The 15,176-nt window shown below is 44.4% G+C and overlaps 1 protein-coding gene across 2 annotated transcripts; it reads left to right on the top strand.

Annotated features, from left to right (window-relative positions):
* Nucleotides 1-2,100: 2,100 nt before the first annotated feature.
* On the top strand, nt 2,101-6,059 carry ugt5d1 (UDP glucuronosyltransferase 5 family, polypeptide D1). 2 transcript variants are annotated; one of them, XM_044223424.1, is made up of 4 exons: nt 2,101-2,223; nt 3,426-3,724; nt 3,814-4,527; nt 5,146-6,059. In XM_044223424.1, the coding sequence occupies exons 2-4, from the start codon at nt 3,431-3,433 to the stop codon at nt 5,728-5,730; spliced, it is 1,593 nt and encodes a 530-aa protein (XP_044079359.1). In that variant the 5' UTR covers nt 2,101-2,223; nt 3,426-3,430; the 3' UTR covers nt 5,731-6,059. The 2 variants fall into 2 exon arrangements, with proteins under 2 accessions (XP_044079359.1, XP_044079358.1); XM_044223423.1 differs by lacking the exon at nt 2,101-2,223 and adding an exon at nt 2,253-3,290.
* Nucleotides 6,060-15,176: the final 9,117 nt, after the last annotated feature.

The raw sequence follows: 15,176 nt of genomic DNA, 5'->3' as shown, positions 1-15,176 counted from the left end.
TGTAAGTCCATTGATTTAGATAGAAAGTTGAAGTAGTTTAATACAACATCTATAAAGTCTAATCACTTTACCTTTTGTAAGGTGATGTGAAGACCCTGCCTCACAGTTTATATATTTGTTATTACAACAGTGTGTAGTGATTTTTTGTTAGATTGGATTAGATAATTGCGAGGTAGGATTATTGAATATAATAATTTTCAGATGATACTCAAAATTATACGTTTTATTTCTGTGACTTTTTGCAACATTAATAACCGATCACAACTAAATACAAATTTGTTTTATTTAATGTTTATTTCAGTGTCCTTAAATATTCTAAAGATATTACTTTATTACTTTATCTATTTCTTTATCAGGGACAGTACAGATTCATTTACACTGATGTGAAGTAAAAGAGGCAGATTTAGCCTCTTTGCAGTCCCTGGACAGAAATAAGTTAAAAATAACAATTTGATCATTAATCAATCAACTCACACAACTCATTTCATAGACAAAACTCTAAACTGAAACTCATGATTCAGAGTGAGTGAATGGAGGTGACCCAGTCACTGAATAAACAAACTACAGGTGAGAAACTTCTACTCATTCATCAGTTCATCTGCTCTTATAATCTGAGTGTTGTGTGGTTTCAAGCTGAGTCTCATTCTTTATGTGTGGGGTTGCAGAGACCCCTCACTGATGCATGAGTCAGACATCCCTAGGTTTCCACATGGTCATTATCCTGTCCAGAGCCCTGCTGACAAATGAAAATGGCTTGTGCAGACTGTGACAAAAATAACCCTTCTGATACTGTAATGGCAACTTTTATTTATTCAGACTTAAGCTGTTACATAAGATATATGACACAGCAGACTCCTGTAGGCATGGCTGAGTGGGATTGTGCTTTTATGCTATTTTGATTTTTTACATTTTGCTGTTAATCATTTTGAAGTGATTATTTTATGTGAATTATTTGACAGCTGATGATGAACAAAGTCAGTCAAACCTGTAACATTGTGGTGTGGTGTACAGGGTGTGTTTGTCTCCCTTGATATGACTGGGGACAGAATCAACTACCAAAATAAAGGAAACGCCTGGAAAAATAAGGAACACAAACGATAAAAGCTGATGGGGAGCAGTTTCCTGTAATGTCTGCTCAATGCCCCAGGGGACAAGTTAAACACCAGTGCACACAAGGTGATGTATTTTTTAAACATCCTGTGCAGAAGTGTCCCTGAACACAATAATGAATCCTTCAATTTTCTCAAGTAAAAGTAATGAATGTTGTCATGATTGTGAAAATCTAAAACTATTTCTTTTGCCATCTTAGTTAGCTCTTGCTGTATGGGAGATCTTGGAACACTGCATGACACGGTGTTTCCTCCATTAACAAACCACGAGATTAAAGAATTTGTCATGGAAGAAATTATCAAGGGGGTTTCATCCTCCTCCAGCTGACTTGCAAGCACTTCTTTAAATCATACATGGGGAAAGCCTTTATTTTTAATAAGCTGTACGGTGAAATAGATTTTCTGTGGGGACTGATGTACAGTAACGGGAACGAAGAAATTGCATTTGCCAATTACTGTGTGTGGGATCGATGGTGGGAAATGAGAAACTCTATATCACACGTGTCTCTTTCTGTCAGTGAGGATTAGAAACTTAAATGATGTGTGAGTGACAAGTGCGGATGTTTAAGTTGATGATTGTCTAGAAAAACCCTCTTTGCCTTCCAGCCAATGCAAGAAATCATCATTAGGTACCAACAATGTGTAAAGAAATGTTTATTGGTGAAACTGGCGCACTGCCAAATGTTCACCTATTCCACCTCATGTATTGTTTGGTTTCCATCAACCAAGTTGCCACAGACTACTCCAATTGTTCCATAAAGAGAGTGATGGATTTTTAACCAGACTGTGACGCTTCTAGATAACTATTCCCTGAAACTTCCTTCCTGTCAAAATACCTTAAACTATCTGTAACAACTTTGTAGTTTTGTGGTGGGGGTCACTGTGTGGCTACTATTTAGATATACGCACCCTATATGCCATGTGAAGTCCACAGTAACACGAAAAGGGCAGGCATTAGGACCCAGCAGAGACTGCACAATGTTTGCATTGTATTTTTTCCTGTTGAGGAAAGTGGATGATTGTTTATCTCCGGAGTGTGTCAGAGGTAAAGAACCAAAGAAGCCATGATGGACTCAAGAGAAGAAGGACACTACTAAAACGGCTGACTCACTTGGTATGCAGTCAATCTTTAAAACATATCAGCACAATGTAGAGACACCCATTACTACCTGAAAAGAAGCATGACCTGTGCAAACAGTCATGAAAATTTGGTATATAAGTGCTTCCTTTTTTGTCCTTGTTAGATGCTAGAAAAATAAATGCATAATGTTCTGATACTCAGGACCAGCAGCAGTGAATATACTTTAATCATCTGATCTATTGGCTACATTAATGAAAACAGCACATCAGTAGCAACAGCAGAAGCTGCAGTCTTCCATTTACAGTGGATTCACTCAGCCACATTACTGATGTGCAGAAGCATTTTAATTGCAGCCCAATACACAGTCATGTACAGGTGTGAGGCGTTCAGATAAACACAAGGTGAACTACTTTCATCTTTTTTTCACCTAAATGATCTTTTTTTCACCTAAATGATCTAAATACTTCCTCAACCAGTAATTCTAATAGTGATATGAGAGTACACGCCTTGGATCAACTGAGTTCAGTTCTGGGACCTGCAACCTACATTCATCTGGCAGCTGTATTTGTAGTAAAAAAACACCTCCAGGTCAACAGCCTGGAGAAAGTAACTGTGTGACATGCTAAAAGCATGATAGTTTATGTATCCGGGAAACCAATTTGCATATTTTCTCCAGGTATTTGCACTTTTAACATGATATGCATGGAACTCATGTGGGTTAACATTACATAACCCACTATAAATGATCTTATTAATGAGGTCACAGGTTCTTCTGATGCAAGCATTGTTCCTGTGTGACAGAGAAACTCATTCACGAAACTACACTGCACAGGCTAGTACCAGCAGTTTAACAACATTACTAAATTAAGTAATGACTAACTATGATGACATAAAAAAAATAATCACTTTATCTGTTATTTGCAGAATTTTCATGGCAGTGCCATAGCTTCATGTGACACGTACCACATGTAACTCATTTACCTATGAATCATCATCTCTTAGACAGGAGTTTGAACTCTGATATGTAAGTAACCCTTTAGTAGAGGTATGGTCAGTCTGTAGACGAGTAGGATTACTGTTACTGCGACTCTTAAGCATGGGTAAGTGAATTTCAGGAACATTATCATGTTGTGTGAAACTGGTTAAAATCCATAAACTTGTTAAGCACATTTCTTCTAGATCGTATGTTGAAGCTGAAGAGGTTTCTCTTATTATTTCTCTCTCTTACATTTTAGGAACCATGCCATTGCACCGTGTGTGTGTAATATTTGTATTCCTCAGTGTATGTCTGATTTCTTTCACACCACCTTGCGATGGAGGAAACATTCTGGTGTTTCCTGTAGACGGCAGCCACTGGATCAATATGAAGCTCCTGCTAGAAGAACTTCATGCCAGGGGACACAGCATTACTGTGATGAGGTCCTCCACCAGCTGGTACATCGCAGAAAAGTCTCCTCTCTACACATCCATTACCTTGAAGATGAAGCAAGGTTTAGAGAATTTCTTTGATGTGTATGTACAGGAGCATATGAGGGTATGTCATTATAAATGATGTATGCATTTAGCCATTCAATTATCAAGATAATCACTTTTTCACCACTTTTTTTCTAACCATTTTTTCAGGCGCAGAGAGAGGGGGCTTCAGCACTTACTTTTTTCAAAGTCACCAAGAATTTCCTTTCTATGATGTCTACGGCCCATTCATTGTTGTCTAAAGCCCTCGCTCGAATCTTCGATGATGAAAAGATGATCAAAAGCTTAGTGGATTCCCAATATGATCTTGTTCTCACTGACCCAGCCATAGCTCCAGGGGTTGTACTTGCCAAGTATCTCAAACTACCCATTGTGTTCAATGTTCGCTGGATCACCAGCGGAGAAGGCCACTTAGCGATAGCCCCCTCACCACTCTCTTACATCCCAGTGCCAGGATCGGGCTTAACGGACAAAATGAATTTCATCCAGAGGGTCAAGAACATGCTTTTCTACAGCATTATAGTGATCCAGCAGAAATTCATGGTGGGTCCAAGCTATGATGCCATCTGTGATAAATATATCGAGGGTGGATGTGACATCATGTCACTTCTTCAGGAAGCAGACCTTTGGCTGTTCAGGTCAGATTTTGTGTTTGAATTCCCTCGGCCAACAATGCCAAATGTCATCTACATAGGAGGGTTCCAGTGCAAACCAGCCCAACCTCTGCCTGCAGACCTGGAGGACTTTGTTCAGAGTGCTGGGGAACACGGAGTGATCATCATGACTCTGGGAACTTTGATTAACGCTTTGCCCAAAGAGGTTGCAGATGAAATTGCCAGCGTCTTTGCCAAGATGCCTCAGAAGGTAACACATGCTCAGTGATTCACTTTTGCAATGACATGAAACATTAAAGACTGTTGAAGAATGTGAAATTCAAAATGCTACTTGTTTGATCCACAGACTCCATTTCTAAATACATCAAATTAAAAGCAATATTCATTTTGAAATTATTTAAATTAAAATTGATAAAAGACTACAAATGAACAAATCAGTCCTGCAAGGAATACATCCAATCCAAAAAATGGATTTAAAGTCCTGTGATAGAATGACAGCATCCTCAGGGAGCCCAATGAGTCATGAGTTGGTATAGAAAATGGATGGATTGATTTATAGAGGAATTAAACACATTGTTGTTACCCAACAAATGGTGGACTGTGTAAATCAAGGACTCCATCTGTGCAACACTTTACACTGCACTACACAATGTTCAAGAAGTTACTCAAAACTCAATTGTGTTTTAGTTTTCAAGGTTCTGTTATTTCATTTGTAAATTTTGTCATGAAAAGCATCTCTGAGTATCTTGGAAAGTGCTCTCTAGATAAAAATGTACTATTATTATCAATTGTATCATTATTACATAATTTACAGTTAGTGTACAGATATACAGTAAATTCATAATGATTCTTCTCATTTTCTGATCAGGTGATATGGAGGCACAAAGGCGAGCGTCCCTCTACTTTGGGCAACAACACCCTGATAGTGGACTGGATGCCACAGAAGGATCTCCTGGGCCACCCACAGACCAAAGTCTTTGTAGCTCATGGAGGAACCAACGGAGTCCAGGAGGCCATTTACCACGGGGTCCCTGTGCTTGGCATACCCTTGTTCTTTGACCAGTATGACAACCTTCTACGTCTGCAGGCGAGAGGAGCTGGAAAGATCATTGAGCTAGGTGATGTTAGTGGCCACAGTTTTGAGCAAGGGCTTAAGGAAGTGCTCCATCAAGACAGCTACAGAGAGAACATACAAAGACTGTCACGTTTGCACAGAGATAAGCCAATGGCACCCATGGATCAGGCCATCTACTGGGTGGAGTATGTGATGCGCCATAAAGGGGCTCCTCACCTGCGTACAGAGGCCTATAAGATGCCCTGGTACTCATACTACTGTTTAGATGTACTGCTACTATTGCTGACTGCAGCAACTGTACTGCTGCTCTCTACTTTTGCAATTTTCAGGTTTCTATGCTGCAGAAGTAGAAGAAAGACTAAAACCAAGCAACACTGATTAAGGTCAGATTTGTTTAGAAATATGCTACAGTGGGTTCTCTAAAGCATTGCATTGAGACAAAACCATACATCTGAAGGTATCTCATTTGTACTGTATCCTTTTAAAGAAGTAAAACGACAATCAGTCAATTGATTCAGCCATATTAAATATAAATACAGTTAAAGTAATGTAGTCCCTTTTTTTACCAAATGGACAGATTAAGACTTGTTGTAAAATACCCACAAACCATTGGTGACAGTCTGATCTTCTGCTCAACATGATTCTGTAATTTTACATCCACTGTAATAATAAAGAATGGAGCCACTGACTCACTGCCCAGACACTGATCATGACTACAATCCTTAAAGTTGTTCCCATCTATTTCCAGTGTAACAAAACCCTGAGCACTTTGTTATCTTGAAGTTCAGTTCAATCATGACAAAACTAAGAAAGTCCAAATAATAACAATAACATATGTTCTGAATTCTGTAACTTATTTGCCTCCATTTCATTTCATTTTTGATTAAAGCAAAGATCTGTACATTTTAATTTAAAAGGAATTTCTTTTTTTTAAAATCACTCCTGCAATAGTAGATAATCTGCACAAAAATCTACGACAACTACAATAGCTCACTCGAGAAACACAACACTGTAACAAAGTTCTGACATTAACATCCTTCCCTTAACTTTGGTCTTGCCGTCTGTAACTCTACTTTCATTTCACAGATGGCTTCACATGCCCACATTCCAGCAGAAACACTTGTCCAAATCTAAAACTTTTAAAACTAATGCCCACACTATATGCTAGACATTTTTTGGTAAGGCTATGAGGCCAAATTATTGCTGGACCAGAGGGCAAATCATACTGTAGTTAATGATCAATTCAGACAGATATGATAATGTTAGAAACTAATGTTCTTGTTGAAGAGATTGAGATTGTTCAGAGAAACAGTTGTAGCTGGGATACATACAATACTCTGTTACATGTTACAAAAGACAACGCAGTGTTTTATTTGAAATGCTTGTGGTATATGACTGTGTGGGAAACAGCAAAGCTAATATCAATATCAAGAACACATGTATCGCTACCAGGATGCCACTGGCAATCTGCTTTTTTGGAAAACTTGGAGATCGCTTATGTCCTGCTTGTTATTCTTTGTATTTATATCAATCCATGTAAATGACATCATCTTCTAAACTAAAATCAATGCCAGTGAGAAGACAAACCTCAGAACTGAGTATGGAAAATCCTATAATTTCAGAAAATAGATCGTATTAAAACCATTTCCCTTTCCTAAACAGTCCAAAAACAGATGCCTTGAAATAATCAGTGGCTGGAAAGGAAAGCTCTCTTTGATAAAGCATAAGCTCATATGGTTTTGATTTACAAGATGAGTGAGATTGTCTTGGTAAATCCAACTACAAGCTAAATTACATTTCACTTATCATTCGTTAATACACTGCTTGTGACTCCTGAGCTTTGATGAGGAAAGCAAATCTGTGAAAATGTTCCAAGGTACGAAGGCAGGATTTATGAGGGCTGGAACCACATTAAGTATAATATTCAAAAGAAACACACATGAAGAAAGTAATAGGAGAGAGAAGAATCATGTGTGTATGTAAATTTGCATACTTAATGTGTGTGTAAGTGTAGTGGCATAGAGTCACCTATAATTTTAATATCTTGTCATCCAAAAAACTGAAAAGTGAACTTTTGTGAATCAAAGATTTGGGGAAAGTCAAATTTTAACATAGTTTTGTAATTATTAGCATGACCTTACCAAGTCACATTTACAGTAGTAAATAAATAAATAAATAATACAATACATAAATATGTGATACAAATACATATAAATTTGCAACAAACCAATACACTGTGATTCAAAGTTGATTCAGTACAATCTGATTTAGCTCTAATGGAGTTTAAATTTAACTCAGATATGATACCGTTTGATATTTCAAGTTGCACATGAAATTTATTTATTTTGATTTGTATAATGCATCTTTCATTGACATGATGTTGACTGGGAACTTACCTTATCGTCTGTTTAAATACACCATTTTTCACAATGCTATACTGGCAAATTTTCTTACAGATAAAATGTATATTTGCTTCAGTCAGTGCCTTTGCCCAGGGTGAGTGAGGGAGCGAGTGTGCTTTGGAAGGTGTAAATGCTAAAGCTGTTGCTTGCTGCAAAGTCCCTGCTGTAGTGAGCCACCAGTTTATTTCATAACACCATTGTGTGTTGTGCTCATTGCAGTTTCTCCGTAGAGATGTGTCCGCTGTACATGGTGGAGGTGGTTATGGGTTGAGGTAGGGATGTGATTGGGGAACCTACCTACTAGAATTTGTGGTGCGCGCACACACACACACACACACACACACACACACACACACACACACACACACACACACACACACACACACACACACACACACACACACGTGTTTCCAGCACTTCAGAGAACATTTCTTCACCCTAAAATTTAATGATTTACGCTATGGGGACTTGCGATTTGTCCTCAAAAACTATTCCCAGCTGCTATTCTCTCTGCCTGTGAGGAAATTACAAACTTTTAACAGCCACCTTTTGACCCTAAAGGGCGGTGAGTGTTTGATACTCAAAGGATTTTGCATGGCATTTGTGTCCTGGCAGATGAACTGCATTGTCTTTATCATCTCAGAATAAACATACTCTCACAGTCATGGACACTGTCAAAATTTACTGCAACCCTGCTTGTGTGTGAAAATCCATCTAATTCTGAGTTGCTGCTCACTGCACAACTTTTACGTGCAGTTCTCCACATTATTTTTGCCCTGAGGGATGCCTCAACTAGTCCAGACACAGGGTCAGACACCCTAACATCTGCTGTAGGAACAGCCTACATGCATACATAAAACAGGTGCTGTGCATGTCTCTGTCTCATCATTGGTATCAGCAACAGTGACAGTGAGCAATCCTGACCTTCACCAATGACTAGATTCTACACAATAAAGGTAAAATAAAACTAGACAACTGCCAAACACTAAAAGAATGACAAAAAAACAAAGCAATGAAAGGAAAAAAATCGAGAAAATATGTGTAATTTAATTTTATTGTTTTAGACCGCATTTACCACTCACCTACTCACCTTTTGGAATTTACTGTGGCTGCTGTGCACATGGATATTCTGAAACTGGAAACAAAGAATTACAGCCGATATTTGACCTAGCTAGACAACATTTGCCTGGATTCAGGGCTGCATCAAACCTTAGATTTCTGCAGCGTAAAAAAACACCCAGGCCTAAACTGACACATTCATTTATTGACCTCCCTGTAATGAGCTATACTGACAAGGATATTAAGAGACCTCGTTATTTGACTTGGCTGCCTCTGTTACTGCAAATCTAGACATCGCTTGCGCACTTAATTCTCTGAAAGAAATAAGACAGAAAAGAGAAACACTAAAATGTAAAATATCTGATACTACACAAACACTAGACTTTATTGCTGAAATATGGCAAAATCAAGTTAGTGTTTTTGTCTCAAGAGTTTCTGTGTGTGTGTACAATGAATGTTAACTATACAAAGCTGTGTTGCTCCATATCTCTTCTCTTCAAGCAACAAGCATGCACTTGCAGTTTCATGCACCCCTTTCTCATCACTCAACACACACACACACACACACACACACACACACACACACACACACACACACACACACACACACACACACACACAAATTCCGCCTCTTTGGCTTGTGCTCCCAAAGGGCATCTGCAAAGCATGACATCATTCTCTCCACAGACACACAGATCACACTAATTGCTCTCTCTTGGGAAGATCTACTGGCCAGAAGCACAAATGGATCCACTAATCTGCACAGCAAATCCTGCTCTGCTTTGGTTGGGGCGTTTGCACGTGTTGCTGTCCGTTGAATCTTGGAAATCACAGTCACACTTCAGTGATGTGAAATTCTCCCAGACAGACGACACAATATTCCATTCTCCAAAATCTGTTGGCTAAAAACATGATGGCACCTGCAGTGTTTGTGACATTTTTTCTGACTCTGCATGTGTCTTCATCTTTCTTCTTCTCACTGTTTTTGTCCTTAAAGGATTATAGTTGTATTTTTGTTTTCAGCAGCTAATTTGTAACAGTGAAATATTTTTGTGGAAAACATTTATATTTTGGCAAATTGGCACTGTTAAAAGAATGCTGAATTATCTATTAAAAGTTCCTGTTTGCAATGTAAAAGGAACGTAATTTTTCTAGGATTTCTAAGTGGACTTATGGATGTTCATTGGCGAGGGATAAACGACATAACAATTATCAATTCATTGCCCTTTAATTAAATAACTACTCCTTTTGACTTTTTCAGTTTCTCTGCTCTGTTATATCTACTGCATATTCCTTGAATCAGAGTCATTCAGGAACTACTCATTAACGCTTCATTAATTATCAGATTGTTTCTTAGTAACTACTCACATTTCTGTGTATCAAATTGTAAAGGTTTACAATGAATATTATTAATCACTGAACATTATTGAATAAGTGCTTTACACATTTCAGATCTATCAGAAAGACACAGCTTGCAGTAAATATGAGACATACTCTTTATCATAATTAAACCCTTATCATTTTATTGTACTTTAAGTTACCTCCTCTGTTGTCTTGTCCCTCTCACTTGTCTTGCAATTTCATTTATCTTCTTATCTGCTATGCAGCAAACCCTAATAAAAACCCTAATAAAAAATATATAAAAAGAAAGGTTGTAGATAACACCTGCAAACGCTATAGTTTACTACTGCAATATTTCTTTTTCCCTGATCCGCTACAACATACAAAATCCAAACACGGCATCTGAGCCCAGTGGAAGTGGCACGTTTGGAGTGGTTTGGAAATGCTTCTCTGTCACAGTACCTCAATCATGAAGTGAATCCTGGGTGGCACTTTGTGCTTGTCTCTGCAGAGACTCCCCTCAACCTCCATGAATTTCAGATCCATAACTGTGGTCAGCTGGTATTAATGTAGAGTTGGAAGACAGACAACAGAGCTGCCTGGCACTGAGCTGAGCTCAGAGGGGAAGAGTGTACTAAGCCTTTGGGTCAAACCCTGGGAGGGGATACATTGTAGGCTTCAGTATAGTAAAATGTGTCCAAAATGTGTGTTCATCAGGAGAAGTAGTAATAGTAAAGGAAATACTTATCCCTAAAAACATGTCACAAGGTCACAGTAGCTCACTAAGAATAATGATAATATTTGTATATATATCAAGCACTGTTCAAAAACAAAATTTTCAGACACATTTATTTTGTATGATTACTGTAACAAATTGAAGACACGGAACCAATGTTACGGACAGAGTAGCCGGAGACGATGGTAAGGATACAGAGAATGTTTATTGCAACACAGGAGTATAATGGAGTGAAATAGATACTGTCCTTTATCTTACGGATGGCGGAATCGTGTGTGCACTGGGGCGACACACACGGAAGACAGGAAACACACAGGAGCTCTGGATACAGGAGACAGACGGGAGCCAGGAGTAGGAGCGACACACTCAGGAGATTTGAGACAGACAGGAGCCGGGGTTCGGAGTTCCAAGGGGTAAATTTCCAATGAATCGTAGTGGTGAGTCCGTGAAGTATACGTAGGAAGACTGCTATAATCTGTCCTTAGTATTAACGAGACGGGACCCCGACTGAGGTGAGGAGCTGGGTTTTATAGGGAGTAGAGTAGCTGATTAAGTGCAGGTGTGCTAAGGGTGACAGGTGCTGGGAATTAATAATCAGGTGAGGGAGTGCAGAGTGACTGTGATGAGTATAGTGGCTGGTGAGACAATGACAGGTTGTAACAGAACCCCCCTCTCCACGGCCAGCTCCTGAGGGCCGAAAGACCCCCCCCTTCCCCCGACACCGCGGCCTGTCCCTAAGGGCCAAGCCGATCCGGGGAGCTTATCGGAATCCGGTGCGTCGGGCGGTCGACCAGGAGCTTGGAGAAGGCGGGACGCCGGAGCGACCTCGGGCGGTCGACCAGGAGCTTGGAGAAGGCGGGACGCCGGAGCGACCTCGGGCGGTCGACCAGGAGCTTGGAGACGGCGGGCGCGAGCGACCTCGGGCGGTCGACCAGGAGCTTGGAGACGGCGGGACGCCGGAGCGACCTCGGGCGGTCGACCAGGAGCTTGGAGACGGCGGGACGCCGGAGCGACCTCGGGCGGTCGACCAGGGGCTTGGGCCGAGTTGGAGGCAGGCGCGGCTTCTGGCGGTCGACCAGGGGCTTGGAGACAGCGAGAGGCCGGAGCGGAGACTGGAGAGGCGACCTCGGGCGGTCGACCAGGGGCTTGGAGACGGCGAGAGGCCGGAGCGGAGACTGGAGAGGCGACCTCGGGCGGTCGACCAGGGGCTTGGAGACGGCGAGAGGCCGGGCGGAGACTGGAGAGGCGACCTCGGGCGGTCGACCAGGGGGCTTGGGCCGGGCTGGAGATAGACGCGACGACCTCGGCGAACGACCAGGAGCCTGGAGACGGCGAGAGGCCGTCGCGACCTCTGGCGGTCGACCAGGAGCTTGGAGACGGCGGGAGGCCGGAGCTGGGACTTGAGAGGAGTCCTCCGGGCAGGAAACCGGAGCGGACTCTGGCCGGATGCTGACCTCCGGGCAGGAAACCGAATCCGAGACTGGAGAGGAGTCCTCCGGGCAGGAAACCGGAACCGGGACTGGAGCGGACTCTGGCCGGCTGCTGACCTCCGGGCAGGAAACCGGAACCGGGACTGGAGCGGACTCTGGCCGGCTGCTGACCTCCGGGCAGGAAACCGGAGCCGGGACTGGAGAGGACTCTGGCCGGCTGCTGACCTCCGGGCAGGAAACCGGAGCCGAGACTGGAGAGGACTCTGGCCGGCTGCAGACCTCCGGGCAGGAAACCGGAGCCGAGACTGGAGAGGACTCTGGCCGGCTGCAGACCTCCGGGCAGGAAACCGGAGCCGAGACTGGAGAGGACTCTGGCCGGCTGCAGACCTCCGGGCAGGAAACCGGGCCGAGACTGGAGAGGACTCTGGCCGGCTGCAGACCTCCGGGCAGGAAACCGGGCGAGACTGGAGAGGACTCTGGCCGGCTGCAGACCTCCGGGCAGGAAACCGGGCCGAGACTGGAGAGGACTCTGGCCAGCTGCAGACCTCCGGACTGGAAACCGGAGCGGACTCTGGCCGGCTGCAGACCTCCGGACTGGAATCCGGAGCGGACTCTGGCCGGCTGCAGACCTCCGGACTGGAATCCGGAGCTGACTCTGGCCGGCTGCAGACCTCCGGACTGGAATCCGGAGCTGACTCTGGCCGGCTGCAGACCTCCGGACTGGAATCCGGAGCTGACTCTGGCGGCTGCAGACCTCCGGACTGGAATCCGAGCTGACTCTGGCCGGCTGCAGACCTCCGGACTGGAATCCGGAGCTGACTCTGGCCGGCTGCAGACCTCCGGACTGGAATCCGGAGCTGACTCTGGCCGGCTGCAGACCTCCGGACTGGAATCTGACTCTGGCCGACTGCCGGACCTCCGGGCTGGAATCCGGGCGGAGCCTGGGGACACTGGCGACTGGCGGACCTCCGGGCTGGAAACCGGCGGAGCCTGGGGACACTGGCGACTGGCGGACCTCCGGGCTGGAAACCGGAGCGGAGCCTGGGGACACTGGCGACTGGCGGACCTCCGGGCTGGAAACCGGAGCGGAGCCTGGGGACACTGGCGACTGGCGACTCCGGGCTGAAACCGGAGCGGAGCCTGGGGACACTGGCGACTGGCGGACCTCCGGGCTGGAAACCGGAGCGACACTGGCGACTGGCGGACCTCCGGGCTGGAAACCGGAGCGGAGCCTGGGGACACTGGCGACTGGCGGACCTCCGGGCTGGAAACAGACGGCGAAGGCTGGGACCCTCTGGAGACAGACGGCGAAGGCTGGGACCCTCTGGAGACAGGCGGCGGCGGCGCGCGCTGCACCTCAGGGCTGGAGGCAGGTGGCGGCGGCGGCTGCGCCTCAGGGCTGGAGGCAGGCGGCGGCTGCGCCTCAGGGCTGGAGGCAGGCGGCGGCTGCGCCTCAGGGCTGGAGGCAGGCGGCGGCTGCGCCTCAGGGCTGGAGGCAGGCGGCGGCTGCGCCTCAGGGCTGGAGGCAGGCGGCGGCGGCGGCTGCGCCTCAGGGCTGGAGGCAGGCGGCGGCTGGCAAGCAGGTTGGGGATTCGTGGATGACCATAGGTTCGGCGGGCCAAACTCCTGGCAGAATCTCGCCAGGAAGAGGTCCAGGGAATGGAGAACTGCCTCTTCCTGAACCGCCAGGGATCCAGCCCAGTGCAGCGCCGGACCGGCTAGCCGAAGCACCACGAAGGCTACCTGTGTCCGCTCAGAAGGGAACTCACCTGGGTGCAACAGGAACGCGAAGAAGCATTTCGCGAGGAACTCCTCGCAATCCTCCACCCCACCGGAGAAAATCCCCGACTGTAGAAACTCGTCTACCGCAATAAAGGGACTAGGGAGGCTGAGGATATATTTTTTAGCCACCTCACCCAGGTGTAGGAGGGCAGTTTTGGCCGTCATCCTTGTTTCTTTTAAAGGTCCGGTCTTCTGTTACGGACAGAGTAGCCGGAGACGATGGTAAGGATACAGAGAATGTTTATTGCAACACAGGAGTATAATGGAGTGAAATAGATACTGTCCTTTATCTTACGGATGGCGGAATCGTGTGTGCACTGGGGCGACACACACGGAAGACAGGAAACACACAGGAGCTCTGGATACAGGAGACAGACGGGAGCCAGGAGTAGGAGCGACACACTCAGGAGATTTGAGACAGACAGGAGCCGGGTTCGAGTTCCAAGGGGTAAATTTCCAATGAATCGTAGTGGTGAGTCCGTGAAGTATACGTAGGAAGACTGCTATAATCTGTCCTTAGTATTAACGAGACCGGACCCCGACTGAGGTGAGGAGCTGGGTTTTATAGGGAGTAGAGTAGCTGATTAAGTGCAGGTGTGCTAAGGGTGACAGGTGCTGGGAATTAATAATCAGGTGAGGGAGTGCAGAGTGACTGTGATGAGTATAGTGGCTGGTGAGACAATGACAGGTTGTAACAACCAAGGCTATACAGAAAAAACACGAACAGCAACTTTATTGAAATGGTGATATAGAAAAGATGTATGTGTGACATAGATGTGACATAGACAGACACATGCACACATGAACATAGAGATGAGAAAAATGTCCACAAATGAATTGGAAGTGGTACTCAAAAATCTGAACTATGCAATATTTTACTTTTACTAATGAGCATGACTACAGTAGAGGCCAGAACAGAATCACAGACTCTGGTTAGTGGCTACAATCCTTTGACTCGTCATTCATAAAGTACATTATTATTTGAAGATACTGTGATCATCTTTTTCATCTTAAAAAAACTTTATTCTCAAAGGGTCTCTAATTGGGAAAATTACCATCGCCTTTTGAAATAAA

The sequence above is a fragment of the Siniperca chuatsi genome, linkage group LG14, assembly GCF_020085105.1.
Source record: "Siniperca chuatsi isolate FFG_IHB_CAS linkage group LG14, ASM2008510v1, whole genome shotgun sequence".
Classification (NCBI taxonomy): domain Eukaryota; kingdom Metazoa; phylum Chordata; class Actinopteri; order Centrarchiformes; family Sinipercidae; genus Siniperca; species Siniperca chuatsi.
This window is presented reverse-complemented; position numbering and strand designations above follow the sequence as displayed.

Bases quoted from the DNA above. Each gene is read 5' to 3' on its own strand.
- ugt5d1 (XM_044223423.1), top strand. The intron at 3,725-3,813 runs GTATGTCATTAT...CCATTTTTTCAG, and splicing joins ATGTACAGGAGCATATGAGG to GCGCAGAGAGAGGGGGCTTC. The intron at 4,528-5,145 runs GTAACACATGCT...TTTTCTGATCAG, and splicing joins TTGCCAAGATGCCTCAGAAG to GTGATATGGAGGCACAAAGG.